Here is a 20,363-nt window from a genome sequence, read left to right on the forward strand (position 1 = left end):
CATCAAGATAGCTTGGCGAGAGTATTTCCAGAACCTACTTAATTGCCCACCCCCTCAAGTTGAAATTACCAGGGTGACCGAAGACAACAAGGAAGACATACCCACTCCCACATTTGAAGAAGTGCACAAAGCAATCATGCGGCTCAAAAATAACAAAGCACCAGGTATTGACGGCGTGCCTTCCGAAATATGGAAGCAAGGTGGGGCGGTGATTCAATCCAAGTTGTACGAAGTCCTTAGAAGAATATGGGAGGAACATATACAGCCAAAAGATTGGAATACAGGGATCATCTGCCCAGTGCATAAAAAAGGTAGCAAGAGGAAATGTAGCAACTACCGCGGAATTGCTCTGTTGCCAACAGCATATAAAATCCTGTCGTACATATTGCTGGATAGACTGGAACCCTACGCGGAAAAAATCCTCAGTGATTATCAGTGTGGGTTTCGTCGAAACCGAAGTACGATCGACCAGATTTTCCTGCTCAAACAGATCATGGAAAAGAGGTGGGAATACGCTCTGAGCATGCACGCGCTATTTGTGGATTTCGAGAAGGCTTACGACAGTATTGATAGGGGCGCCCTGTTTGCAATTTTAAAGGAACTTGGAATTCCAGCCAAACTGGTGGACTTAATTAAAACAGCTATTGGAGACAGTAACATGCGAGTGAGGGTGGGCAAAGAACTAACAGAAGAGTTTGCGGTGTTCACCGGATTAAAACAAGGCGATTCTCTGTCGCCTGTGCTATTCAATTTGGTACTGGAATATATCCTGCGGAAAATGCTTGCGTTGGACTGCGGAGTGTTACTAAATGGAAAGCATTTGGTGATTGGATATGCTGACGACCTCGCATTGCTTGGTGAAAACCGTGACGAAGTGGGTAAAGCCGCTGAGACCTTAAAACAAGAAGCTGAAAAGGTCGGACTAAAAATAAACGGAAAAAAAACGGAATATCTCCATATGAAGCGCTATAGGGACACACGAACTCAACGCCAAAACCTACAGGTTGGAGATACGACGTACACGGGAGTAGCTAGCTTCAGATATCTGGGTTGCACGATAACGGATGCACACACTAGAGAGGAAGAAATTAAAATCCGCATACAAAATACCCTCAAGTGTGGTGCAGCCTTGCATAAAGTCCTCGTGTCCAGGCTTCTAAGTAAAAAAACCAAACTGCGGATATACAAAACGGTTATAAGACCAATACTTACCTATGGTTGTGAAGCCTGGACCCTAACCCAGAACGAAGAGCGTAACCTTTTAGTCACAGAACGAAAGCTTCTTAGGAAGATCTTTGGTCCTATCAGACAAGAGGATGGAAGTTGGAGAATCCGGAAGAATGCCGAATTAGAAAAACTCATGGCCGAGCCAAATATACTTGGGGAAATAAAAGCGCATCGCCTGCGTTGGTTTGGTCATGTAGAGCGAATGGGTGAGGAGCGAGGTCTGAAGAGAGCATACTTGGGCCGTCCCTCGGGCCGTCGGCCGGTGGGTCGACCCAAGTATCGCTGGCGCGATCAAGTGGAGAGGGACCTGAGTGCGATTCAAGCCAGTGAAAACTGGCAAGTGACCGCTCAGGACCGGGGAAGGTGGAGAGTTCTCGTCTCGGAGGCCAAGACCCACTTCGGGGTTTCAGCGCCACAGGAGTAAGTGAGTAAGTAAGTAAATAGATAATGTGGGGCCTGTTATCTCGGGCCCCAAATTAATTATTCCAGTACGTCCCTGTAAACCAAACATTTCCTTTAAAATGCGTAAGTGGTGATGTTTAGTGAACACTTCCTCTACTGAGCTTAGAACTATTAACTATTGTTTACACGTGACGCCTCCCCTTGCGTTTGAGAGGTCATTATCTTTAGTAATTGCCTACTGAAAGAAGTAGATAGTTATTCAAATATAATAAAAATAAACTAAAAGTGTACGGAAATGGAAGTACGATTTTTGTTTTATATGTGATTAGATACATGTGCACATGAGTGAAGGAAAATATTGTAATAAGACCAAAATCTATATTTTCTTAAAGAAAAAATAATACAAAAACAATTTTTCTTACAAGTCGGAGTTTTATGATATTAATATACATTAAAAATACGATGACTAAATTGAGTATATGTTCATATTTTGTTTATGAAAATCAATTTGCTAACTTTACGAGTCTTTATAGGAAAACGGATAAACGGATCATTTGGACCCGACTTGGCACATCACAGCATCTGGACGTGCAATTGGAAATGTTATTTGTTACTAAGGTAACAGAGTTCACTTCTACATGAGGCTGACATCTTAAATAGGCCCGGAATCGCAGAAAATATAGGAAACTGTAGTTTCAACAAAAAAAAAACTTCCGTAGCAATTATTTGTAGAATTTGAATTTTCTTACAAGCATATTAGTCATAAAGAGTATTTTAGTCAAAATAACAATTTTTTTTAATTAACATAACACAAAACTAGTGACTGAATCTAGTTTTAATTTAAACAAGAAAAATTAGAGACTACAGTCGTAGAGATAACAGTTTAATATTTTCTCACAAAGAAAAACAAAAAAATTCTTACATCGTAAACTCACATTGTTTTAAAGGAATTGAGCATGTACATAAAAGCTAGAATACTAACTATAAGTAACAAGCTAGGTGTGTGGTCTAACCGCAAGTAGCGCCGTGGTATGTACCTATGTATGTAAACTGTTAAAGCTTTGAAAAGATATTCACTGTGTTTTTAACAATAGTTGGTAAAAGTGTAGACTTGCAAGTATGGTAAATTATTGTCGACTTGAATCAGTTAAAACATTTTTTTACAATATAAATTTCACATTAAAAAGTATAAGCTTAAAGCTTTCGTAAAAATTCAGTGATTTTGTTTTAAAATGTTATAGGAAAAGATTTATTGGTATAATTAAAAAGAGAACTCTGTTCAACATAGTTCTTGAAAATCATCGCAAATCAAGATTTTTCACGTTATTAGTATTCCAAAGATAATATTTTATTGTATTTTTTGGAAAAGTCAGAACTATAATTAGCTAGAGCTACAACTGGTTAAAATGTTTATTTAAAAGCTTTAACGACGTAAGTATAATCATCTATATTATATATATATAAAACTCAAAGGTGACTGATATAGTGATCTATCAACGCACAGCCCAAACCACTGGACGTATCGGGCTGAAATTTGGCATGCAGGTAGATGTCATAATGTAGGCGTCCCCTAAGAATGGATTTCCCGAAATTCTTGCGGGAACGGGGAAAAACGGGGATGCACGTACAAAGTCGTGGGCGGAAGCTAGTTCATACTAAAATAAGCTTTAGGTACATTTCAGCCTGTCTACCTACTAAGTATAGAATATATTTCAACGAACCTGTCAAACCGCAAGCATTTCACTGCACTTTATTTTTGTCCCATGATAGAATTTCTTTAGATTGATTTGTGGTTAACGACACGTCAAACGACTGGTGTCATGTCGCACTACATTATCATAATTTATAAAAGTTTGACCAATCATCGAGTTGTAATTTGACACTGTTCGATTTAAAACGCGTTAAATAACCTATGACTATATCATGACAAGAGTCGTCAATTTATTTTAAACTAGGATTCCGCCCGCGACTTCGCCCGCGCATCCAAAGAATAACCCGCATAATTCCCGTTCCCGTGGGATTTCCGGGATTGCATCATTTTCCCGGGATAAAAAGTAGCCTATGTCCTTTCTCGGGTATCAAAATATCTCCATACCAAATGTCATGAAAATTGGTTCAATGGTTTAGGCGTGATTGAGTAACAGACAGACAGACAGAGTTACTTTCGCATTTATAATATAAGTATGGATTATTAAATTTGCTACCAACACTTTCTTACTTTTTAAAGAACGTGTTTACCTACGTCGTGATAAAAACAAGACAAAATAATATCTGAACTGACATTGATTAGACGTATAATTTGTTACATTTCTCTCTTTTAAAAGTTAATCTATAAGTCGACCGTTAATTCGAACTGCTAGTTATTAAAAACACCGCTAGGGGCGCTAGTGGAGCTATATTGAGTCATTATGATTTTAATTGCATGTCAGCGTCGGAGGAGGGCGGTCGGAGGCAGGACCCCCGGCAGCGCTCCGTTACTCCTTGATTGATACATATAATTACATTTTGTTGTTGAAATTCACGAAATTACGTGTAATTTTTAATGGGTCGTTTTTGTAGAACATGAGATTTTAAATTTGGGCGGGTTTTTTTTATTATTGACATAGTTTTGGGTACAATAAAACACTTTTTAAAAATGTACACAGTTCTAGTATATTATTATAACTAAATAGGTACCTATGTAATATTTGCCTTATTTCGATAACAATTCATTAGAATGTCCTTTAATTCAGACAAAGTCGCGGGCATCGTACTAGTCAATAACAACCATAATATTCCTTTTATTACTGCATACAAAACCACATTTCATTAACTTTAATCACTATTCCCCTACACAAGTCCAATAAAATCCTTTGGTATAAGAAAAATAAAAAAAGACAAAAACAACAGATGGTCCTTTATGAGTTATCGCCCACCTGCTTCCGACTTACATACAACCAGATTTGTTCTACACTCTTTAAATCGCTTTTTAACCGACTTCAAAAAATGAGGTTTCAATTACACACGTTTGTTAACAAGAACTGCATACAAATATGCATTTATGGTGATAATCTACATAAGTTACTAAAATGTTGTATAAAAACAAAATAAATTTTATGTTAGTTTATCCCAGCTTTTCCATGCATTTCTCTATTTTAATGTTTAGTTTAATTTTCCAAAACGTTTCTTCCTAGCTTTATAGTTAATAAGTTATCCATTATCTAGGTACAAACATAGCGCCTTATATGTTTCAGTTTACATTAGTTTTGTCATATTATACCAACTCTCCATAATATTACTACTACTCTATCTCTTCAATTTACTTACTTACGAGCTGAGTTTTTCATCTAGGAAATGCAATATGTAAACAATATATTTATTTAATTCAAATTCAATATACATTCCAGGCACTTAAATCTATATTCAGCTACTTCAATGCCTAGGTGAACCAATAATGGAAGTAATAAATACAATTAGCTTTCCTGCGAGCAATCCGCAGTGTTGTGGATCATAAAGCTTCAGATTTATACGTCCTTATTGCACGTATAAAGGTGCATCTTCACTTAGGGATATCTGCTCCAATTCAAATAACTGTACAGTATGGTGTTATATTGCCTGTGATGTACTTTAGGTGATAGAATCGTAGATGTTAAAGGAGACTGTGCAAATGGTGTTTTATATTATAAAGTTTGGGTATTGTTAGATCGAAAATTACTTGCGTACTTTGATAAAGAAACATTTATTAAGATCTTACCTACATTATTCTCTAAATTGCGAAAAAGATTTTGAAAAAATATAGGTAATATTTATATTATGAAATAAACTGAATATTTTACACAACACTAGATCAATAATTTTTTGTTTTATTGATATTGATTCGTATTTATTGTGCCCGTTTTTAAATTAATTTCCTACACCAGGCCGCGCGCTCCTCGACCGGCTCAGCAGCACCACGCTGAGCGAGACAGCAGTGGCCAGCGAGGGCCTGCTGCCCGCGCCGGTAGATGTCGCCCCCTACTGCAGTGTGGTGGCCAACGGGACCTGCGGGGAGCGGGGCGAGGAGGAGTTCTGTAGGGAGACGCCGGGCAAGTGAGTAGCGCCATCTAGTTGTAGAAAGATGTACTATGTATGTAAATAGTGTTTTTGATTTGCAAAAATTTTCTATGCAACTATGTAATTGTGAAAATTATAATATTATCTTCTATGAAAGCTTCGAAAGCTTCGAAACTAAACTTGAATATTCACAATTTGTAAAAAGATTAATGCAACTAGGTATTTGTAAAAAGGTTTATCTACTATGAAAACTAGGAACGGTAAATTCAATTATTAGAAAGCTTCGAAACTAAACATATTTTTGCGGAAAGTGCGTATTTTGGAGAAAAGAGAGCCACCATTTTAAGCACAAAAATTCTTATATAACGCTTTTTGTACACTAAAATTATAGACTTTCTTAAACTCGTATTTACAGAAAAGTATATATTATGTTGTGTTTTTATTTAAAAATAAAGGTATAACTGCATAATAAAATACGTATAAAGTGTCATTAATTTATTCTATCACCAAATATATCTAGACGCGGCATAGCATGCGACGTGTGCGAGGGCCCTGAAGGATCTGCCTCTCGTCAGCACCCAGCGAGCCTGGCGATCGATGGAGACCCTGCGACCTGGTGGCAGACTCCCACCCTGGCTGCTGGCGAGGAGTACCGGCATGTGGAGTTTGTAGCTACACTGCCTGATGTAAGTACAAATGTCAGTCGAATTTAAAGATTATTATAGGCAGTTAAGCTTCGTCTTCACCTGCTATTACTTGCAATAGAAAAAACAATGTGATTTATCGTTGAGATAATTTTTTAGAAAATTTGAAATTTATTTCCATCATGACCTATTGCTCAGACGCTAGATAGAGTTAGTCGTATATTCTTTACATTCTACATGAACTAGTTTTTATTAATCCTTTTGCTTGGTTACTTCCATCTTATTGGTTTATTTCAAATGCTCATAAAGCGGGGTGGGATTTCAATTTTCACATCTAAAATCTGTAATCACATAATTAAATTAGCATACAACTCGTTGAAATTCAAAACAAATTAGTATTAAGTATTTTATGTGTTCGTTAATCAATATGTACGGACCAGACGCGCCCACGCACTGTCTGCGGGAAGCATGGAAATCAGTGGTGCTCAAACTATTAGGTAATATACACCAAATGACAAATATTTGTGCATCAATTTTTTGATATATAAATTACAGAATTCTATCTTGAACTTCCAGGTGATTCGCTCTTATAATCTCTGATTTAAATCTGATGATGAGTTATAATATTTTTTCGTTGATAGCGTCATCAGCTGTCAAGCAGAAGTTAATAGTTATTAAAACAATTTATCAGTAGTATTAATTATTTAGGCTCCGTGCAGACAGAGAGCGTTCTGCGTTCCGCGTTCTGCGTTCTGCGTTCCGCGTTCTGCGTTCCGCGTTCTTTTTGATGCGAAGAATCTATAGCGCCGGCGCACACAGAACGCAGTCAGACCGCGGCGCTACGCTATAGATCCTTCGCATCACAAAGAACGCGGAACGCAGAACGCAGAACGCGGAACGCAGAACGCTCTCTGTCTGCACGGAGCCTTAGTAATTGGTCTGTTGTGGTTATTAACAAATTATAAATTACCTATGCTAGATAATACTTGGATAGTATATACTATTTATGAAATAGCGCCTGCTGCAACTAAATTAGTGTGAGTAAAATTGTTTACTTTGAGAATCTTTGTCGTAGACTGTAGAAGTTATTTCTTATGCGGCTTAACCTACTAAAACCTAGTCGTGACTTGTCACTATTATGATTTGTTAATCATTAACTTTATCCAGTTTTATACTGGGCTTTTACTTTTATAAAGGAATTCGATTAAATGCATATATTTTAGAGTGAGTATTAGAATGTCTTTGATTGATTGACATTTTAATTCTTTTTGTTTTATTGTACACGAAGATTTAAAAAAGGTTTTGGGTTAAACAAAGATAGTGATATTATTGGGAAAAGAAATATGACGTTAGATATTTGCAAGTTTACTTTGTGCCTATTGTACCTAATTGGTAAAAATAGTACCTATTGTATAAGAATACACTCTACTATGTTTATAGCAAAAAAAACGTACTTAGTATTTATTTTTATTTAAAAGAGATTTAATTCGATTTTTTATCGCCATCAGGACAAGAAATACTTTGAAGTGTTTGCAACATTTTATTTGGTACTTACTTATTGCAAAAGGCAAAATAATGTAACTACTTTGCTTTATATGGCACCCTCTCATAACGTTTATAATTAACTTCTATAATACAATTACTTAGCTTTTTATAGCGCGAAGATATATTGAAGTGTTTATTATTTTTAAAGGAATTTATTACGTCGAAATATTCAACACAATTAATTACAAGTGATAATTGCGTTAAAAACAACCGACTTCAAACTTGCACTTGCAAAAATGCCCATAAAATAAAAACTACTGGGCCTATCCGAATAAAATTTTTATGGGACAATAATTGGTCCCATCCCGCATCGAACAAAAAAAGAAACACGTAAATCTGTTCAGAAACCTCGGAGTAATGGGTGTACATACGTAAAAAAAAAAAACATACCGGCCGAATTGATAACCTCCTCCTTTTTTTGAAGTCGGTTAAAAACAAAACTCAAATTAATTATTATCTTTTATCTGTAAAAGGAATGAAAAAGAACCAGAGCTATTTAAAACCATCCATAACACAGTACTTAAAACGCAACAAATTATCGACGTTGCAAAATCCGAGATAAAATTGGAAAAATGTAAAGAGCAATTTCTCTTCCCTCAGGTATTCAAGTCTACAGCTTCTAATTAACGAAATGCCGCCGTGAAAAATGGCGACCATTTGGCGTCTTATTGCAGTAATTATAGGCCTTAAATAGTTCTGATTGAGATAGTGCTTTTAATGAAGCTGGTTGTTTTTGTTCGAACAAATTTCTTGGAGTGTCAAAATGTGATGAATCACTTAAACGCTTGAATTGCATTTGAGGCCGGATAACACGTTTTTCATGGCATTTTTAGCTTAACAATAATATCTTTACAAACAAATAACGTTGTGTTACAAGCAAGAGAGCTTTGATTCCGTCTCGTATTTCGTTTTAATTAGCAAAGTACGCATTTTGTAGAATTATTTGTCGCCTTTTATAAAAATCGTAGCAACATTGTTTAACGTTGTGTAAATTAGTTTTCGTGAGCACTGTAGAATGCACAGAAAATTCGGAATAAAATCATTGAGATATACATATGGAGACAACACCGCCTACATCACTTATGTTCCGCTCAACATACGCCATATGGCGTAACTGCACGCTCATTTTTTATTTGTTTGAGCAAAAAAATGGCGCACAGATTTTGTTCGTGGTGTCTCCTCCATAGTAATATTATCTCAATGAATAAAATTAATTGATTTTGTATAGACTAGACTAAAAGGATAAACTATAAATTAACATAATATATTCCACGTCATGACCTATCTCTATATCAGATTAAAGCCGAATCTCATCAGCATATTCTTAAAACTTCTCTGAAAGAACAATAATGATACATCTATACTAATGTTATAAAGCTGAAGAGTTTGTTGTTTGTTTGTTTGAACACACTAATCTCGGGAACTTCTGGTCCGATTTGAAAAATTCTTTCGGTGTTAGATAGCTCATTTATCAAGGAAAGGCTATATATAATCACGCTACGACCAACAGGAGAGGAGCCACGGGGGTGAAACCGCGCGGAGCAGCTAGTATAATATACAATCCTATTAACAAGGTAGCCATAACCCCAGAATCCCACCCTGGCTATCAAACCTCAACAAATCACTACCACGGGAGGTCAAATATTTTGAATTTACCTATTGTCGTCTTAAACATTCAGTTATCAATACTTAAGTGGACGGACCTTTTCCTTTGTGTATGAGTGTATAAAAAATAATGAATGGTCGCTGGTTATCTAAGGATTTGTAGCAATCATTTATACAATGGTCTATTATGGCAGGACACGCGTTGGGGTCCATGTTATGATTAGAAACGATTTAGAGAGTCTTTTGGGCCACTTATTGAAAAAAAAATCGGAAATATAAGTTATATGCAATAAAGGGAAGCCCAAAGGTGTATTTATCTAAGTACGTGTCTACCTACCAACATAATATGAAATGTCGAATTACTCCATAACTAACTCTACAGAAATTAGTTTTACGTAAAGCTCTAGAATATTTCAGAAGAAGACAATATCGAAACACAGTTTTAAAATATTTTTACGCTAGTTAACTATTTAATAAATAATTAAATGTTCCTGATCCTACATTATCTGATTTTTTTACACAATCTTAAGCTCTAATTTTTCAACTCTATCAATTTTAAAATATTGATAAATACCTATTACCTACCTTTCATAACAAATAAAATTTTCATAAGATAAAACATAATATTTTGGGATTATCTCAAAAAATCTCGACGTGTGTGCACACATGCGCCGGCGCAACCGATATATTACACAGATAAGATCCATAGCGCACGCTCTATCTTAATAGACTGGCGATAACGGATTTGATCTAGTTGTATTTTAACCCTATTAAAAAGTAAGTTACTTGACGGCGTAAACAAGTAAAAACTTTAGTTTACGACGATCGCGATGTGTATTTGTATTTGTAGGATCCATATCTACTAATATTACTAGTAGTAGTCTGTGTCTAATGCTTTCACGACTAAACTTTAGAATCGAACAAGGTTACAACATTATATATTCTGTATGTGGTAGTAAACAATAGTAAGCTAATAACTTACAGGTGACGATAGTTTTTAACCATTATTGAAACCGCTGGGCAAAGCTAATAAGAAGAGGTATTTCAAAACTTAACAATGTATTTTTATTTAATTTTGGCAAATATATTTTTTCACACATGTTCCTCTACAAATTATGCCCACTAAACATAAATTTAGTTCGAGGCACAAATAAACAAACCTCGGTTTACCTAATTTACTTCGAGAATGTAAAAAAATACAGTGTGACATAGGATAAAAAATATACTCTAGGTCTATGTAGAGTAGCAGCGCAAAACTTCACGCACTTCTTATCATGTTTTAAAAATAAGAAATAAGAGGTGTAGGTAATATACAATAGTGTTCGATGAACAATGGTCGGAGCAAATGGTGCATCAAGTTGCGATATGATCGCTTATTAGCTATGTCCATGATGCAGGAACGATACGGATAAATGGGAATTTTTTTACTTCACCAGAAAAAGGGTTGTTCACACTGTACTGTCTTTTTATTTTAGCTAAAGTCTGAAACAATTGGACTGATTTAAAATTGCAGCAGAAAGGTGATGGAGCAAAAATAAAGGTAAGCATGTCTTTTTTTTCAAATAATGAGAGAGCGGAAGTAGTTGTGAACATTATCTACTTAGTTTATGATTTTAAAATAGCATTTTATTAAAATTTCAACATTGCTCCAACACTTTTCACTTATTTTTTATTATATTGCTTCACACGTTGCAAAACCTATCATACCCTTGCAATTAGCTGAAAAGGGCAGCTTTTACGAGCGCCTTAATCTTTTTGTTTAAAACACCAAAAAGCAAATTAAGATCGGTATCTCGTTGAAAAATGCCGGCTTACAAAACCCGAGGTTTTCATTAATCATTTTGATCTTTATTACTCTCGTAATAATGACGAAATGTTAAAATGTCAGGTGAGAAAGTTCTGTCCAGGTAATGTTTGTTTGATTGTATGTCTAATGTTGCGTTCCAACATTGAAAGTGATTTGTTGAAGTTCTGAGTACTTTGGAGAGAAAATTAATTTTACAAATCTGTTTCCATTAGCCTTTTGGCCTCGCCAGACGGTATAACTTTTAAGTATTAAGTACAAACTTTGTTAAAAAGATATTCGTAATTATGCTTTTTAGGTTGTTTTGATGCGCTATATAATTTTTTGATTTTAGATTCCAATGTGTTTCAATTGTGAGAGCGATATTCGATTGCTGATTCGATATATTCTGTTCGATTATTTTAAGTCTATCATCTCTACGCTGTAAAATAAGGATTTATAATGTAACTCACGCTTAACTCAATATTTTGAGTAAAGTAAAGCTTATTAGCTGAACCACAGACTAATAATAATATACTACGTATGCTGAACGGATTTCTATATAATATTAAAATTAAATATTGCTAAACCATTTCACGTGACGCCCGCGCCATCTGCAGACAAACTAAGTAAGCTTGTTTTAGAAAAGTAGCGCAATCTAGTACCAGATTGTGCCATTGAAACAAGACACGTCTTGATAATCATTCATCTTTTTTTTATTAAAATAATTATAATAAAGACTCGGATTGAATAATTAATTCAGCACACAATAGCCTCCTGCGATAGGAATGATTTCTATAGGATTCCTCTGGGGCAGAATAACTACTAACTACTAAGTCACTGGGTCATTAATGTCACTCCATAATGCATTTTTACCCTCAATTATTTACGCAATTTAAAATTTGGGTAAACATCACTTGATGGTCCGAATTGTGACAAGGCTGGCAAACAAAAATGAGCAAATGTTTGGTTAAATCAAAGTTTTAATTGCTTAGGTTTTATCACTGTTGTAAAAATGTCAGCTTAACAAGTGTAAGGAAAATGTTTGTTTTAGTGTTTTTGGTAGCGGAAACTACTGCACACTATTTTTTAACTATTGATAAAAAATTGTATCAAACAGTTGTTCTGTAACAAGAAACGTTTTATATAATTATTGAATTTAGTTCCGCATTACGATAATTAATAAATTTACTTAGCGTCACTTTTATTAAAATCATGTTTTATTATCTATAGATACGTATTTTGCGAATCATTTTTGTGATTATAATAGTCTAAGATCCCACTGCAGAATTACTTCGATCATAGTTTTTTTGATGAAACAAAAATTTTATGTATATTTATAATATGGAGAATATATTATATCGACTAGATTCCAGTCAAAATTTGGCCGCCAGCATTTTTAATTAATTTTCATCTTTATCAGCCAGCAACCCTTATTTGCGACTGGATTTAATAAGGCAACCATATATGATAATTAAAAGAAAAAAAAAACAGCTTTAATTTGATATATGATTCACAAATGTGCGTTATGAACGTGTAACGTATAAATGGATTGAATTCATACCTGTTTGCACCAGGCTGCGAAGGGGTTGCGGCCAGATGAAAAACGGCAACCGTGGTTTTTTAGAATCTTTATGTAATTTGCCGTGATGTAGACTATGAATTTTTTTTCCAAAAAATCGAAGTGAAAAAATTTAATTTAACATGCTTGCGGCCTGACTGGCAACCTAGTCGATATATTATATTCTCCTTATTATAAATATTATACATAAAATTTTGGTTTCATCAAAAAAACTATGAACGAAGTAATTGTTCGGTGGGATCTAGTACTAAAAGTTGTCAAGCGGGAAATCAATGCCTAGCTGGGTCCATTTCATTGCACTATTTTTAAAGGGAAACTACTTTAGGCGAGTTGAGAGTAAAATTTCAAGATTCCGTCACGTCCTGGAGCAAGGCGATGATTTTGGTATCTTTGATTCTTGCCAAAGGTTTCATTTCTGACACGTGTGCGGCACACGCTTTTTTGTAGAGGGTTGGTAAGGGAGTTTAAATAAAGTAAACTTAGAAAGATATTTCGTATATTTATTTACAAATAACACCTTATATAACAATATAGATAAATCGTTGTCATAATCGCATAAGCATAATTTATTCCGACATAGCTTGTTAATTTGATTAACATTATAAAACTCTATACAAAAACGCTGTTGTTATTTTTCTTTTTAATATATAGGTATATAATTACAGTATACATTGTTAGGTATCAAGATATTATTATTATAGATTACATGTATAATGTATATTCATATTATTCTTTATCTTGAATCTTACTGAAACCAGTATAATTAATACACACAAACGTTCATAAATTGTGTGTAAAATTTCGAAACTCATGTAAAACCGGCTACTCACCTGGCAGGGGCAATATTGGTATTGCACTCTTAATTTGGCTCCTTAGTTGTGATGTGTATAGGCAAGCAGGGGCAATTTAGAGAAAAACTGAAATTGCTTTGACCGCCGCGCCGTGCAACCGAGATTGTTCCAATATTGCCCCTGCAGCAGGTACCTGAGTAGCCGGCCTTAATCTAAACTAATATTATAAAGCTGAAGAGTTTGTTTGTTTGTTTGAACGCGCTAATCTCGGGAACTACTGGTCCGATTAGAAAAATTCTTTCGGTGTTATAAAGTTCATTTATCGAGGAAGGCGATAGGCTATATTTCATCACGCTAAGACCAACAGGAGCTGAGCCACGCGGGTGAAACCGCGGGGCTCAACAAAAGTCATAAATTGACACTTAAAAATATAAACAGTATCACACAAATCAACGTGATGGTCAACAATTTCAATTGAAAGATAAATTTTATCACAATGCTCGATGATAGGTTTATTATATTTTTGCTATATGTTTGTTTTTGTTTTATTATCAGCTGTCGGAAAGTATTATCTCGTAACTACACACCTGAAAATTTCCTGAAAAATTATCTTGTGACGTGCTCTAATCTTTGAGATATATTTGTAAAATAATGTCAAATGCTACTAGCCTGTGAATTTGATTTTGTTAGAAAATGTTTTATTTGCAATTAAAATCATGAAGTTTATATTGATGTTATTTTGGGGTTCATATCACACCTAAATACCATGACTTCGAATAGTTTTGGAACAAGTACTAAATGCTCAAAAGTTAAATTTATTGGCATAAATCAAAAGGCGAATTAATGTCTATTCGTTGTATTGATAAACTTAGATTTCTTGAAACCATGTTCATTTAACTTTAAAAGCACGTAACGTTATAAAATTATACAATACAGTAAAATAAACAATAATTTTCCACCTTAAAAAGTCGGCAACAAATCTTCGGACACGTCTGAAGATGCCTATGGGCTGTGGTATTACCATCAGCGATCCACATGCTCGTTTGCCTTCTTTCACATAAAAAAAATAGTCGTTGTTTTTCCATCACTAAAAATCACACCTTTAAACCATTACAAACTATCCTTTACTTAAACATAATATTAACAATTACATCAGCTATAAACATAAACAACCCTATACAGAATAATCATCTCTTTTAGGTAAATAGACCCCTATAGTATACACCATAAGACGTCACTCCTTAATCTGGTGCAGGTATAGTCCTAAGGATGTTGACTATATCCTTATCCTCTCCATTGAGGACCACATACACGGTGAGGCTGATAACAGCGCCAAGCAGGACTCCGACAGTGATGGCCAGCACTCGCTGACCGAACGGCCATTTCGAGCACGCCCAGTATTGTTCTCGGATTACCCTGGAATTAATTATAATTAATAAAAAAAAGACGTGTGGCACTCGGGGACTGCCGCGGTAAAGCTATTGCATGCTATGCCTTCAAGCCACACCTCCGCCCGTCGGAGTGGGGAGCGTGACATTTTTTCGTAAGGGAATTTCTCGATTCGGTCCCCGCGCTCAAGGGCATTTTTATTGATAAATCTACACAGTGACAAAACAGTTAGGAAGAATGGTGGTGAAATGGTCGTAAAAAATGAGTGTGAGAGCAAAATTGTAGAGCCTATTGCAAACCGAATTCCATGAAGCTGGGATCAAGATATTTTACAATTTTCATTATTTAAATTAATACCTAGTTTTTGTAATAGTTATTGCTGCAATTAAAATTTACGATATGATTTTTGGTACCTGTATATTTATAGTACTTACAGTATTCTGAATTACTCTATGTCAGAGGCTGTGGGTTCGATTCTCGTCACTAAAAAAAATATTTGTAATAATTCTTTTATTTTGTGTTGTCTTCATTTTGTATTTCCTTACTATACAATGAAGAATAAATAAATAAATAAATATTGCTGTCCTAGAATAGTCCACGCAATCACAGTTAAAATTTTATCTAAAGTCAAATAACGTTAATCTTTAAATATCTTTACTGCATAAAAAAGTAAAACTAGATGTATGTACAATGTACATCTATATGAATACAATCAAAGAAACGACGAGAAACAATAGTAAGTCAAGTAGAAGGATAAGATAAGCTGAATGCATTGTAAAAACATAACTGATATTATGTCTTCAGGAGTTTCCCTAAAACGCCAGAACCAATTTTATACAAATACATTTTTTATACACAATTGAATAATTTAAATAAATTCACTATAACATTTTTTTTTACATTTTTCAATAAAATCACTAACCAAATTATTTTCTTTTCTTTACAGTCTAAAATTCTATTATTTTATCAAGAAGCAACAATACAAAGTACTACATAGTACAAAACAAAGTCGCTTTCTCTGTCCCTATGTCCCTTTATATGCTCAAATCTTTAAAACTACGCAACGGATTTTGATGCAGTTTTTTTAATAGATATAGTGATTCAAGAGGAAGGTTTTAGTATATAATTTATTAGGTTTTAGACAAAGCGGGCGAAGCCGCGGGCGTTAAGCTAGTTACTTATAAAATATAAAGTACATAATTATTGATGATTAAACGAAATAATTTAGGGGTACCTATATTTTATTGACAAAGTTTTGATAAAACACGAAAATGTCTTAAATTTTAATAAAAACGTAATATTTAAATTGTGTAATGTAGTAAAGTTAACGACGTATATTTACTCAAACTTCAAACAAGAAGTTCTCAGTTGTATCCTTGTTCATGTTCACCTTTTAACAGAAATTTTGCACTTAACAACATCAATAGAGCTTTTTTCGTAGGAATATAATCGGCATGTTGGTGTAGTAATTATGTCTATAATCAAGTTACCCGTACCATCATGTCCTGATAGATTGCTATAAGCAATTATTGCTGTAGCAAAAATAGCATAGAACTTATAGACTTGGGAAAGAACAATCCAACCAAACAGATTTTTACAACTGTAACTAACTGAACTTTGTAGGTTGGTTTACAATTTGACAGCTTATTATGGATAAATCAAGAAGGGAAACTATCAAAATATAATGCAAAGTGCAAAAAACCAACTCGATGTTAATTGTTTGGACTTTAGACAGTTCTCAATCTTCTGACAAGATAAATATCTCGCGAGATAAACTAGAGTTTAAAGTTATTGATAATCTTATGGTGAATAGCTTTGTTTTATAACGCAAACTGTCAAACGTGTGAAGCTTTCTGTATTTTTGTTTTTCTAGAAGCCTTCTTCTGATATTTATTATCGGTCAAAGCGTTCACGCGTGATGTTAGGAATGACTATTAGGTATGTAATTTTAAGATCATCATCATCAGTCCATATTATATGTTTTCACTGCTGGGACACGGGCGGAGGCCGGTGGTACACATACATAGGAGTATGAGGGTACAGGCCATAATCCACTACGCTGGCCAAGTGTGGGTTGGCGGATGACACATGTCGTCGTACTTTTGATTCTTCGACATGTCGGTTTGAGAATGGAAGATAACATGCAGACCAGCTTTAGCTCTACATAAATCTAATACAATAATATGTTGTTTATATGCATTTTATCTGGGCGAAATCGGGACTTATCACTAGAGTTGCCATGACATTTGAGATTTTAATAAATTTCACACAATCTTGTTCGTTCGTTTTGTGATATCGTCAAAACTAACAGTTTATCTTAATGTTTTTATTTTATCAAACTATGATTAATTTACAATAAATCGATCAAGCAATTAACACGTCACTAACCTAATATATTTTATACGATTTAATAATAAATTGTTGAAATTGTGTTCAAGTCTGAGGACTCTACCTATACAGTAAATGGAACCAATGTTTTTATATCATTTTATATCAGCATACTTATGACAAATTAAACGGAACGGGGGTTAGTTTCCTAAGAAAACAAACTACATATTATAATAATGAACGACATTTCTCAAATTCTTTACAAATAATATTAGATTTTTTTAACATGAGAATTTGTAGATATTCCAAATGCTCATCATAACATTAAATAAACAATATCTACCACAAAAAATGTAGAGTGACCACAATATATTCTAGTTTAGGACCATCTCAATTGACATTCATCTAAATATCCGCACACATAATATCTTTTCTCTTGTGTCCAGCAACTCCAGCAAATCCACACACACACACAAGCACTTACGTAGTGGGAGGCTGTTGCAGACGACTCTGGTTGACGTCATCAACGCTCCCCACATACGCCGAGTTCACATACACAAAATCCACTGTCTTCGCGCCCTGGCTCTGCCTGTAAAAGGTGTTCGGTTCCACCCTCACTGACGGTATACTGGGCCCCGGCTTCGACATGACACCAGTCACAACAAACACGCTCAGAGAGCCGTGAAGTACTGGAGCCAGCTATCGATGATAACGGTTATCTGATAAGCAACGCTTGATCAATTCGTTCAGAACTGTCGGGGAAACATTCTTTGTTATAAATAGATTTTATGATGTTTTAATGACCGATGAGCAATCCTACTGTAATGAAAAAGTAGTTTCTTTACAGGAAATATCTGATAAGTTTTTTTTTACCATCTGGATAATGAATGATCTTTGGATTTCTTCAGCTGTGATACAACATTTCAAACACTTGGCCAATCAAAATGTTTTTATAAATTTAATGTATAGTACATGTTATTAGCATGGTTTTTTTTCCTTGAACTTGGACGAAATGGTATTCCAGTGACATTAATTCCTAAAGTAGGTTGTATCAAAAATTAAGAGAAGAAGAATATAACGGTTGTAAAAGTAGAACAAGTAGATCACTACGAGTAACAAAACTATTGTAACATCATTCACTCCATTTTTATAAACCATCAATCTCAATGAAACCTTAATCACTACCGAGCAGATAGTGCACGTCATAAACTTCAAAAACGGTACAACCAAACTAAGACACATTGAAAAGCCCTAACGAGATGACAAAAAATGATCAACAACGTTACATAAGATGCGCCATGTATGGTGGAACTAACGAAGGCTCGGCACGCGAACCTTCCGCGACTGTTTTTGTTCCACCCATAAGGAGATACTTGCACGTGATTTATTATGAAGAATGCTCAAATTGAAATGCTGTTGATGCATGGGAACGTGGTGATTTCTTGGGCCATCGTTTGAATTAAAGCATTTTTGCAAGACTGCTAATTTTTTCTTTTGCGTTTGGTAAACATTTATCTCATTAAAACGGTTTTGCCACTTCTTTGCCCAGTAATTATAACTAGTAACTATATTTTGTTTCACTAATTTTATAGTAATAAAATAACCATAAAGTAATTTGAAGTTATCGCATTATAATATCATCTGGTCGTCTTATAAAAGTTGAAAAACGAAAGAACTAGCGTGAAGTAGGTAACACATTCCTCAGACCAGATCGTTTCTATGACAACACTCTTGGACACCAAACATGTTTCTATATTTGTTTTCCCACGAAGTACCTAATAGGTGCAAAAACAAACAATTACCATACGATCTATCCTGTGACGCTAATAGGCGACACATGCCTGACTAATTCCTGCCCAGTCCTTTGTTTGCGCTTTTAATGGTTGAAAGCGAAGCAATGTCTCAGTACTGGATTGTTGGATTTTAAAAGGATTTACCAAGCGCTAATATACTCAGAATCAACTAGATTCTAGGACTGAAGCAAATAAATCTCATTATTAATAATTTATGTTGCTAGTCAGCCAATTCAAAGAAGTTCAGAATTTGGAAGTAGAACTAAATAAATAACATTACTAATAATGAGTTAGTGTCAATAGATCACCTTAAATGTGTTTAACTCTATTCTCCATCATATGCATGTAATAAATATTGCAATATTAGGTACATCTAATAGAACTGTAAAACAACAAAATATAATTATTGAAAATTACAAGCACATATAGAAAGGAAAGAAAATTAACAGAATTTAAGTAAAGAGATATTGAAATACATATTTAGTTTTTAGGATACAGAATTTCAGAAACTCTCGCGTCAACAATTTTTCCATCATGAAAAATTTCACTGTTTATTTTCTACGTAGGTATAATTAAGTTTATAGAGAAGGTAGACCTATTACATTTTCCTTCACAACAATCTAAGCTAGAGATAAAATTTTATAAGTATCTGTCTGTCATGTAAATCATGGCACGTGATAAGACCACCAGTTGTGTGTACATTGAGTTATAATAATTGTGTACTTTCTGTGTTTGGTTTTTATCTGTATCTGCATAGAATAGAGCCGATTAATTCATCTAATTGAAATGTGTAATGTAGTCAAGTGGTAGTATTATAAGTCACATGAATTCAATACATTTGATCAGCATGTTTTAATAAATAAATGAAAATAGTTTACTTAGTAATACAATAATACATAACACAATACAATTTGAAATCGACGATCGCCTTAATTAGGTACCTTTGCTAGAGGCGACCGACGCCTTTCACACAAGACATAGCCGGTATTGTACTGTACAAAAAATGAATACATTATTAAATATAATTACAGCACCGATTAAGTTTTAACAAAGCTGTGCTTTGCTATTTTCTTGCACTTACTCTATTGCCTTTTAATTGCTTAGGGTGCTTTTAATTGATGAGGATGATAAGCCCGAAAAATAATAATCTATTTACTGTTAAACTAATTACACAAAATGGTATGTATATGTCTGTACACATACCATTACACATAATTACACATATATACCATTTTGTGTAAT

General features: G+C 34.3%; 2 protein-coding genes across 2 annotated transcripts in view; one reads left to right on the forward strand and one right to left on the reverse strand.

Annotated features, from left to right (window-relative positions):
* The first annotated feature begins 1,748 nt into the window (after positions 1-1,748).
* LOC123705951 (laminin subunit alpha-2-like) overlaps positions 1,749-20,363 on the forward strand; it is a 29,723-nt gene continuing 11,108 nt past the window's right edge. The window contains exons 1-3 of the mRNA XM_045655072.1: positions 1,749-1,752; positions 5,529-5,697; positions 6,182-6,347. Of these exons, the coding sequence (XP_045511028.1) occupies positions 1,749-1,752; positions 5,529-5,697; positions 6,182-6,347 (339 nt within the window). The remainder of the gene's footprint in view (positions 1,753-5,528; positions 5,698-6,181; positions 6,348-20,363) is intronic.
* LOC123706064 lies at positions 14,366-18,008 on the reverse strand. The gene is made up of 2 exons (XM_045655200.1): positions 17,813-18,008; positions 14,366-15,027 (listed from the first exon to the last, which is right to left on the reverse strand). Exons 1-2 carry the CDS (start codon positions 17,974-17,976, stop codon positions 14,853-14,855), a joined length of 339 nt encoding a protein of 112 aa, XP_045511156.1. The 5' UTR covers positions 17,977-18,008; the 3' UTR covers positions 14,366-14,852.

This window comes from Colias croceus, chromosome 3 (genome assembly GCF_905220415.1).
Source record: "Colias croceus chromosome 3, ilColCroc2.1".
NCBI lineage: Eukaryota > Metazoa > Arthropoda > Insecta > Lepidoptera > Pieridae > Colias > Colias croceus.